The sequence below is a fragment of the Malurus melanocephalus genome, unplaced genomic scaffold (genome assembly GCF_030028575.1).
Source record: "Malurus melanocephalus ecotype Western Australia unplaced genomic scaffold, MMel_1.1 scaffold_112, whole genome shotgun sequence".
In the NCBI taxonomy this organism is placed as follows: Eukaryota; Metazoa; Chordata; class Aves; order Passeriformes; family Maluridae; genus Malurus; species Malurus melanocephalus.
The window spans coordinates 726,166-737,069 of record NW_026623344.1 but is presented as its reverse complement, the minus strand read 5'-3'; the positions used below and the strand labels follow the sequence as shown (position 1 = coordinate 737,069).

The following is a 10,904-nucleotide window of genomic DNA, read 5'->3' as shown; positions in this document are numbered from 1 at the left end:
TGCAGATGTTCACAGCATGGCTGTAGCTACATTACTCTGGTCCTCAACAAATTGCTTTTGTCTCCTTTCCAGATCTGTTTCTCCAGACCTGAAATCCTTTGCTGTTGGGATAGAAACTTTGGGTGGTAGAGTACTAGGTAAGTCTTAATTTGTGGTTTTCAAGTGGATGGTGAAAGAAGAAAAAGAGGTAGACCAAAGTAAGCCGGTGCAATGCCCTTGCTCCAGAGAAGAACAAAAGAAATTTTCCAAAATTTTTTCTTAGTAAGCAGTCTATAAATTTCAAAATGTTTGGAGGAGCTTGCAATGTATTTCCTGGTATGTMTTTATATATTATGATTATCTCTTCAGATTTTTTTTCTACACAGAAAATGAATTAGGCAAAGGAAGGAAAAAAATTTCATTGAAGTAAAATTTCATTTTACTTTTGAATGTCTTTTTTTTTTTTTCTTTTAATTGTGGACACAGCTATCTGAGCTTGATTAGTCTGCATATCCTTAACACTGTGCTCCCTTTTGCTGACCATTATTCACTTAAAGCACCCATGTACTTAGTCTATTATTTTGTTTCTTGAGTTTATTTTCAATAAATAAYCATTTAAGTATTTAGACACATAGTCTGCCTTGCCTCAAGCAAACCTTGCTTCATCTTCCCTTGTYTGCTGACTTTGAAATCTCTGCCTTGCAGACAAGCCCARGTAGTCATTTGGAKCTCTTTTCCAAGCTCCCTATTTTAKCTGAACACTGCAGAGAATCARTCTTCTGTTTTTATGAGACAGTTTACTTCACAAAATTGCATACTCTCCCTCAAACARCTTACTGATTATCCTAAAGCATTATTGTCTGTCTAAAAGAAATTCTTTCAGTGCTACATAATTAATACACTTATTACCCAGTTTCTTTGGAGCAAGTGCTTAATTTCAGCCRTTTGCACTCCACAAATCATATTTAATGGCAAATGGGGTCGTGTAATATCTGAGTAGATACATCAGTATACATAAATATTAATATGTCATGACATGTAATTCCACACTAGGGGCTGCAAAAGAAATGTTGGCAATATAATTTCTTTAAACAATGGAAGTTATACTTCTAATAAAAATGTCATTAAAGGGAATTGCTGACATTTCCCTTTCTGGATATTATTACGCTATAATCATCTCTTTAAATACTTGCTTAAARGGAGTTTCAATTCCCTTTAAGTATTTGCTTAAACATTTTCACAAATCTTGGAATCTCAAAGCAGGAACTGTATGTTTAGTCCCATTCTATGCGGGCATAAATCAGAAACCTGGAGATTGTCTCCCTCATTCCTTTACATGAGAATAAATGATGACAYCTCCATGCCTGAGATCATGTAATGAGAATTTTCTTCACAGGAGGACTCCCAGCCCCGATTTATTTTGGTGCCTTGATAGACGAGACCTGCTTGAAATGGGGGACAAAAAGCTGTGGGGGATCTGGATCTTGCCGGGTTTATGACACAAAAGAATTCAGGTGAGCTGAATCCTCATTAAGGTTTGGGAATCTGGGAGTCTGAATATTCCTCATGTCAGCTGTCTGTAGACTGATCAGGGTACTAACAGCACCACAGCTCCTCACTGTGACTAGATCTTAATGGGTAAATAAGCCAAATAATTGCTATTCAATCTGRCATCCAAAATTGCAGACACTGCCTTAAGTCACTATAATTTGTTCTTTTGTTGTAGCCTGCACTGAATAATAAAATAAGTGCAGCGAGTAACTCTGTGACACTTTGGCTTTGCGGGATGCTGGAAAGCTGTGGAGTACTCGTAGCTCTAAAGATTCTTTCCCTCATCCCTAATTTATTTGCTTCCTACTGTGTAAGACACCTCACAAAATCCACTTGGAGGGAGGATGCAAGTGACAGGAGAACTGTGGCCAGGAGCACTGAGTGAGGAGCTGGAGAAGGACTGGGACAATAGGCAAAAAGCCCCAGCAGGAGCAGCTCCTCTTTTGTAGCCCTAAAATAGAGTCTGCTRAATGGCAGCACACTGCTGACATTTCTGCTGTAAGTCTGGGACCTGATTAGAGCCTTTCTGGGGCTAAATATCATGAGGTCGTTTGCTTTCTGCCTGTTATTTCTTCTTTTAAAAGATGAGGCAATACCTGGCTGAGAATAGATGGTTTTGTCAAACTGCTTTTTATATCTTACTTGGTTCCATACAGAATTGGAAAGCTTTRTTAATATAAATGTATTGTGTCCCATTTTTTCCCCCTAGGAATGTCTATCTTGGCCTCGTTGCAGGACTACGGGCAGGATGCTGTCTCTTATACATAGTGCTCTCTATTTTAATTATGAAACGCTTCAAACCAGATGRCAAAGAGATGACAGATATTAAAAATGCAGAAAGATCAACCAGCAAAGACCTGGATGCTGGCAACAAAAGAGAAATTCTTCCTGGTTCGAGAACCTCAGAGGAGAGTGAAGAAACTTACATGTAAAAAAGAAACAAGGTCTTTTTGTAACTTTGCCTATGTTTCAGTTTTTCTGAGCACAAAAGGAGTTCAATTACTGACTTCAACAACTAGTTTCCATTTTGGGAGCTCAAAAAATATATTTGAAACATGGACATTTTATTTGCTTTAYCCTATCCTCTTTCTCATCTGAAACAACAATAAGGGGAAAAGGTGTTCAAAATTTTGGGGAACTCTCCCATGCTCTTGCTCTCAGTCCCTTTCTAGACCGGCAGTAGGACAAGCCAAAATTTTGCAAGTGTCATAAATTTGATGATGATTGAAAAATTAAAAAGAAGAAATCCACACTAAGCTGCTTTGACATTTTTCACCGGGTTGATTCCAAGTCCTCTTGCTCTGTATTTAGTCCTACAGCTGTAGATGGCCAGTCAAGCTTCMCCTGGGCTTCTCTGGAGGCCTTTGCCGTGGGGTTCATGACCAAAGCTCGTTGTTCCAGATTTGGTCCCATGTGCCACGCCCAGGTGAGACCCCTGGGGCTGTCAGTGAACATTGTGACTTCAAACTGCAGCTCTGGGCTTTGGCTTGGACGTGTTGGACAGTCCAAGTGGAAAGCAAATGAAGAAAGTGGTGTATTAGTTTTGCAGTACATCTCAGTAATGGATTTGAGAAAGATTACTCTGAACTGATCCAATAAAGTAATAGGTGTTTAAATAGGTATTTAAGTTTCTTTGTTTTTTTTTTTTTTTTTTTTTTTTTTTTTTTTTTTTTTTTTTTTTTTTTTTTTTTTTTTTTTGTGTTAGTGTGGAGGGAAGGGAGGTTGTTCTTTTCTGAAGGACCACTGTATTTGTACTACATATATATAAATTTCCCTCCTTGTTTAAGGAACCTTCAGTAAACATTGAAATAGAGTACTGAAAACTTGAAGATTCACAGCTTTCCACAGGCAGCCTTGTCCAGGGAGAAGCTTTGTTAAAGGAAGCTCCCAACTTTTATGAAAATGGAGGAAAAGGTCTCTAAAAATACTATTAGTGTGATATTTTGTTGACAGCCCTCAGGRTGTACCTTTGCTATAGGACCAAACCTATTTGTAAGATAACTGTAGATTTTGTCTTCATCACAACAGGCATTTTGCTTTATTTTCTGGAGGGCATATCTTCTCCCTGCAGTGCTGTGCAGAGAACTAAAACTAGGAAATAAAATTTCTTTTCCAATTTTAGACTTTCTTTAGAATATGGAATAGAGCACTATAATATCATAATCTACCACACTTTATCTGAGAAAGCAGCAGATCAGAGGGCTAAAGGGAGGGATTCTCCATATTAAATGRTTTTTTGACCTTTCTTCCACCATCTGCCCCATGCAAGTGCAAGAATAGGGATGGAGAAAAGATTGGTATGATACTGAGTGAAAGGAAGTTCCTTATATCCTGGCCTTTGGGGTTGGAGTTGTTTGCATTTTATTGCTTAAACACAATGCCCAGTGCATTTAGATGTTTTTTTACATTCACAGTTCTGATTATAAACCTCCAGCAGGTATGGGCAAGGTGTGTCTGTTATAAGAGATCAAATGAAAGGCACTCTAGTACAGAAGAAAATMATATTACTTCAAGGTCTGGAAATTATTAAAGAAAAGTCCATGTTCCAGAAACCCCAGGAATTGTACACAGAGAAAATCATGGTGTGTCATTCTCCTTCTGTAAACAGTATTTTAACATTGAATAAATAYCTTGGCAGTTCCAGAAACACTCCTGCTCTGCGCCAGACATAGACTCAGTCAGGTGACTCATACCAACATCATTCCCCTTTTACTGTTTTTTTGATATTTATTTCTGTACACTGTTTTTTTATATTACAGGGTTTGGTTTTTTTTGACAGGAGCATCTTGATTTTCCCAGGAGGCAACGTTTTATCAAAGGTRTGTTGATAATTGATGTCAGACTGGAAATGAGATTCTGGTCAGATCTGGTGATTCATATCCCGATATTTACCCCAGATGCAACTTAGTAAAGCGAGGTTTTCCTAACAAATAAGAATTAACATCATTCTTCATAACGGTCCCAAATCAATAATAGCCCAAGCCCTGCCACAGGTAGCATTAMTCTGACAATTCCAAGGATGTCTCATTTTCCTGTGTTTCTTTAGTGTAAATCTAAGCACTCCCCTGTGAGCAGCAAGTAGAAGTTTCAAGGGGATTACTTGTTCTTCAACAAGCTACTAGCATGGAAYATGCAAAAAATTAAATAGGTGGCCAACTGAGTGGCATTTTCCAAAAGCTTTTTACCCTCTTGCTTCTCACACTGGAGAAATAACAACATTCTCCCTTCCAATTCCTGCTGCTCCAAAGGCAAAACTTCACCCGAATGAGAGGCAGGGGGGTCCCTGGGACTTGGGTTTGCAATCAAAGTCACGTTTCTGACTCCAGGATCAAAACTGGTATTGTTGTCCTGTGTCATCTCTGAGCTCCATCATTGGGAAAATCCTCCAGGAAGGAGGGAAAACCTGTGGTCTTCCAAGCTGGTAAGATAAATTGTTAACCAGGAAAGCCATTTTGGAGGCACATTTGCAACTCTCCCAAGCCAGACATGCTTTTGAATGCAAACTACAAACCATGTAGTTAAGGGATCATTACAGACAGCTTGATGGGCCATAAATCGGGATAACTCCACTGAAATCAGTGGACAAATGCAGAAACCAGTGAGTTTTCATCAGACAGGGGGAGGTTTAAGGGCATGAGCCTTGTTGTTACTCAACTCTGCGTATATCAAAAAGGTCTTTAATGGTATTTTCAAAGAAGTCCTTCTGTCAGAATAACTASAGAGGACAGCTCAGTTATTTGGCATTTCTTTGCTTTTAGATATACAATCAAGTAGACATAATGACCTATGACTAYGTGTTTTTATGATGTTTTCTAGTTGTTTATCAAAGAAATAGAAAAAAAACCCTCAGCAGCCCTAAACCCACAGTTTTCTGTATCCATTAGGATCATGTACCCTACAAAGATCAAGCCCTCCTATGGCTTTTKTGTCCCCATAATCAACAACTCTCATCTATTGTGGCACAAAAATAAGTTGGGAATAGATGACTAGCTGCAGCAGAATAAACAGAAAATACTTCAGGCTGTCAACTTAAATATAAAGCATTCCAAAAGTTTTTATATTATAGGAGAAAGGTAACATTAGATTTAGTGTACCAGTTTTCACTGTGGAGTATATTGTCATTTTGCCTTCCTCTAGTTTGAAATAATGGTCAAAATTTTTTCTATCTGAAACTGGAAATCTGAATCACATTTTTTTTTTTTCTCCAGTGTTATTTACATATCTTATTTTCTAATTAATGAATGCATTTATTCTGAACTACATAAACATAACTAAATCACAGTTCAAGTTGGGGATCATTTTCCAATGGGACTGARGTGCTGTTTTTTTAGTTAGGTGTTTTAAACATGCTGTAATGTGATTACCACTCTTAGTGAAAAACTAAATAATAAGTCTTGAGGAAGCAACTGCTCATCAGAATTCTGTAGATCAGTAGAATGAACTTAAATGAAGGGCAATACAGTAATTATTAGCAGAGAAATACAAGTAGAGACAAAATGTTCTCATGGAATCTCTGAGATTTRGTCAGAAAAAGCATTATATGTTGCAGGAAAAATATCTGGTAAGTATTGGTAAAATTCTTATAACATATCTGTATCTTAAACCAGAGACATTCTGAGCCAGTGACTGTCAAACCTAAATAATTCATCTRCTCAGCTGTGTTGCTCTATAAAGCATTTGTATAAAATGCAGCATTTTCTCCTCTAAAATCACCAGGTAGGTGAAATCATCAGAAGAGTTTCATGTTTCTCAGAAGGAGATATTGCTGCACAAATGAATGAGTGTCATTGTTATCTTCAAAAACCATAAATGGCTTAAGCTCATTTCAGTGCATATTTATTTTAATATCATCTTATCAATGGAGCACTGATRTTACATATTATTGCCTCTAAAATTAGTATTACATCAGGTCATGTAATCACAGACTTTGTGCTGAGTCCTGGCTTAACTGACAATGAAACCTGAAATATTACTCCAGTACTAATAACAGGTTATAGTAATAATAATTATAATAATAGGATCTGACGTATCTCAGAGGTCCCAACAGGTTTTCTGTATTGATTGCTTCAATATTTTTTTTTGAAGCTGCAGGTGCATGGGTGAGAAAACCATCTCCTAAACACAACAGAGAGATATATTTCAGTATAGAATTTTATTCTTTGTAGCCAGCAGAAGGTATGAATCACACAGGATTATAATGGCCATATATAACATTGTAACTGTTGGAGAATGGCTCACCAGGATACCMGGTTTGCAGAGTGGAACATGTCAGCACATGAGTAAAATTGCAAATGAAGAGGAGAATTGGCTTTAGGAGACTGTGAAAAGGTTTCCCATCAATGCTTGTAAGTATGAATCTGCATRTTTAAAAAATKATAATAAGTTTAGAGGAAGAWTTTCATTTTTGGGTGTCCTGTTTTMGGTAATTTGGATAACAATTTTGAGTTTAAAATCATTGGTACTCAGCAGTCTGAAAAAAATCTAGTACGAGGCTCACTGTGCAAAGCATTTCTTTAAAAAAAAAAAAACAAAACAGGACACCTCATTATTTAATTATTTTCAGGGTTTTTTTAATTGTCATTTCAGAGTACGCACACAAAGAGGTTCAACCCCTCTGAAGATAATGAATGTTTGCCAATCCCTGACTCTTCCACTCTGGTATTTGCTTTAGCCTGCAAATACCTGACCTTATTTTGATTGGAAAAATGGCCAGATCATAAAGTTATAAATCAGTACATGAAACAAGAGGAGATTTACATTGCAGTCACAGGAATGGTCACAGCTGAGTGAGCTTAAACTACTGAATTCAGCTGCCACCTGGGCACTTCAGGGCTGAAAAAAAACACCTGCTACAGATTTGGGGGGAATGTTTGGACTGAAAGCCAAAACCCTGTGCTGAAAACTGGAAGGGAAGGATATGTTCAGAACTACTGTGATCTGAAGCTAAATGAATTAAAGCTAAATTCCCAGGGCAGAACGGTTGTCTCCAGGCAAAAACTACTCTATAGATAAAAATAATGTTTCCAAAATACTTATAAGCTATAATACCATTTTCCAGACATGCAAAATTCATCCAGAATGAGGGAACAACTCARTAAGAGTTAATAAATAATATAACATCCTTATTTTTGAATCTGTATCTCTTTGGAGTAGGAAATACCTCCTGAAGCACTTCCTTTCTTGTTTGTTTMCTGTCATGTAAGTATTTTAAATGGAAGTTTTCAAAGCACTTAAATGGTCCTGTTTAATTATTGATTGTGAGTGAAGCTTTTTGGAGCCTGCCTGCTTTGAGATGCCATTATAAAGTACCCTGAAATAAAAATTCTGRCTTAGGAGTTTAAGTCTGGTTTATAAGTGCTTGGAAAATGCTATTTTACCTAGGTTGCATTTTTTAACCAAAGAAATAAGACTGTAACAGAGCAAGGAAGTGAATGCAGAYATCCCAGATGCCAAGGTAGTCTGCTCAGCTTCAATGTGCCAAAAAATGTCTACATTTTTTTTCTTGAGGGTAACAGATCCTCCAAGCAAAGTTTTGGAAGATAAAGAACACTCCTTCTCATGTCAGATCATTCCAGTGTTTATGTGCTAATATATAATAGTTATTTGCAGCTCAGTTTTTCTCTGTTCTCTGACTCCWTGGTGTTGATGAAGACCTAACACAYGAAGGTACTAATTGAAAGTTTGGTGGAAACACCACAATTTCCATTGTTTTCTGTAGGTCCCAGAAGACAACTTCTGAGAGGAAAACTGAGGAACAGAAAGGAACAAAACCAGCTACTGCTGACCATTGAGCTCTCGCTGTAGAGGGTAAGTTGCAGCAACCTAGAAAGAGGTGATTACAAGTAGGGGAGTAATTCTTTAACAGGATTTTCTCCTTCAAGCTGCACAGTGCAGGGACTCAGTCCAGCATCAACACAAACAATCCTAGCCCTGCATGCATTCCCTACCCAGAGGCCCCCTTTTTTTTTGGATCAGCTGGGCTGGATTGTTTGCAGATTTTCATTGTTAATACCAAATGTTGGACCAATTYAGTCTCGCTACTGTGATCAGTTCTKTTCCTTATATTTCCATGTTATTTTTCTTTACTGAATTAAGCTTGCAGTATAACACCTAAGAGCTGAAGTCTTGCAGAGACTGCCCATGTATGCTCTCTGCACTGTGTTCTGAKAMACGTTTTCACCAATTCTTGTCTTTYAGGAGATAAAATAATTTGGATAACTCATTGAGTTGACACATTTTTCTTCTGATTTTGGCCCATCCATCCTTCCGTAAGTAGCTGCTGCTATGTCAGCTTTGTTCTGCAATTTTGCATTTGTTAAAATRTTCAGTCCTCTCAAATCTTTTAAGGATCAACAGGAGCATATTTGTTCCATGCATTGCCTTTTTTTTTCTTTCCATGCCAATATTGACATTTTTTGTAAGTTCAGATAGGCTGCAAATTCTCTCCAGCAGCATAATTAATATAGAGATAATGACAACWGGCCCAATAACAGGACTTCCAGACCTATTAATGCTTCCAGGACCTCAAGCTGTTGAATTTCCTATATCCCTGAATGTTTTGCCAAATGGGGCTGRAATAAGGACATTTGTGAGACCTGGATGGCAAAACCATTTCTTACCCTCCAAAATGCTTCTTTTTAAYCAACTCAATGCATTCCTAAAGTCAAGGAAAACAACAAACAACTTTAAATCCTGTGTATTAAAATGAGGATTAAAAAAAGACTAGTGGGCTGAAATTAATGATGATTCAGAAATGAGTCAGCTATTGAAATCTCCTTCAAAATCTGTTTTCAAGAAGGGGAAAAAAGAAAGAATAGTATGAATAATTGGAAACTAAGGAGCTTTTGCAAGTAAATACTTGCAGCTACTTAGTGTAAGTAAGGAATTCCAGAAAGCATGCATGAGAAGGAGCCCTAAGAAAACTAATTAGTGATATCACTGCAGGTATCTTTTAAAAATAATCRATAACTGCTAGGATTTCAGGTGAATGCAGTGAAAAATTTGACATTTTGAAAGACTTGAGAGATCTGACTGCACACAAGACACTGATCCCTGCAGTGAATTGAACACAACATCCATCCCTGGTCAGGTTGTGACCCTAATCCAACAGGGCACTCAGAGAGGGCTTGCACAAGACTCTGGGGTGTCCCGAATGTTTTCACATTTCACACGGATGTGTTAAATTTGTGGCATTTTTTAAATTGCAAGAGTTTAATTAGAAAGGAAAATGCATGTGTTTGAAACTGAAATCAGTTCTGTTATTCTGCTGCACTGGGTACAATGCATCTTGCAAAAAAAATCCACTTGATAAATTAAGAAATTTTTAAAAAGAATGGTGATAATACTTAAGACTGCTTTAGATGACAACTAACGAGTTCACCTYCCAGTTTGGACAAAGATTATTCACTGCTGATGGGTTTGTATCAGTAGATGCCTTGTTATTGACTGATTTTTTTTTTTGTCTTTGTGTTCTATGTCTGTGATATATTTTATTGCCTGTAGATTCTACTCCAGAATAAAACTATGGCAACATCCATGGGGTGGCAAGTACCACAAAAAAAAAAAAAAAAAAAAAAAAAAAAAAAAAAAAAAAAAAAAAAAAAAAAAAAAAAAAAAAAAAAAAAGGGAAACACCTTAAGCAAAACATGCTTAGCTGAAAAAGTGTTACTGTATTTATTTTGGACATCATCTRCTTTTTAAAAAGTGGGAAAGATTCCACACAGTTTTTTAAACCTGCCCTGATAGAAAGCACAAAAATTATTTTCTTGTGCTTTAGGCACAGAAAGCAGCAAGACAGGAAAAAACTTTTCTTCTTTTTCTATGTTTTCCTCTCATTCATGGTGCAAGCCCTGACCATAGTGAGTTTATTTTTCAGTTCATAGCACATCAYCTTTGGTGTGTTTCTTTCAGGGGAGGTGACTCCACCGCCTCTCTGGGAGCTGCCCCCTCCTGTCACAGTTTTGGAGCATGAGAAGGTCCCCCCCAAACCTCCTCTTCTACAGGATAAAGATGAATAAAGAAGAATTTCTCTAGTTCTGATGGTGGAGAATCTCTGCCTTCAGTATATATCACTTCATTTGGAAAAAAGTTCAATTCTTCTCCCTGCAGCTGCTGCAATCACTGCTAAGTGACTGTCATGACAGACAAGATTAATTTCAGAACAATTCAGCATTTTGCTCAATGTATACTGTTTTTAAAAAAACCCTAACATGTCTGTTAAGCACGTCCCACTGAGCCCTGAGCATCTATTTAAAGTATCAACCGTCCTGTTGTGAAATGGTGTTCAAGTGCTCATCTTTTTATCTAAAGTAATAACAAGTTGTCAAGCTCTGAGTGACGGTGAAAGTAAACCTACAAATACACAAAAGCAGCTC

General features: G+C 37.2%; 1 protein-coding gene across 2 annotated transcripts in view; it reads left to right on the top strand.

Moving 5' to 3' along the window:
• Positions 1–3,152, top strand: part of LOC130575554 (solute carrier organic anion transporter family member 1C1-like) — a 19,711-nt gene extending 16,559 nt beyond the window's left edge. For both annotated transcript variants that reach the window (XM_057369505.1, XM_057369504.1), the window contains exons 14-16: positions 73–137; positions 1,376–1,493; positions 2,240–3,152. In XM_057369505.1, the coding sequence (XP_057225488.1) occupies positions 73–137; positions 1,376–1,493; positions 2,240–2,462 (406 nt within the window). In that variant the 3' untranslated portion in view covers positions 2,463–3,152. The remainder of the gene's footprint in view (positions 1–72; positions 138–1,375; positions 1,494–2,239) is intronic.
• The last annotated feature ends 7,752 nt before the right edge of the window (positions 3,153–10,904 follow it).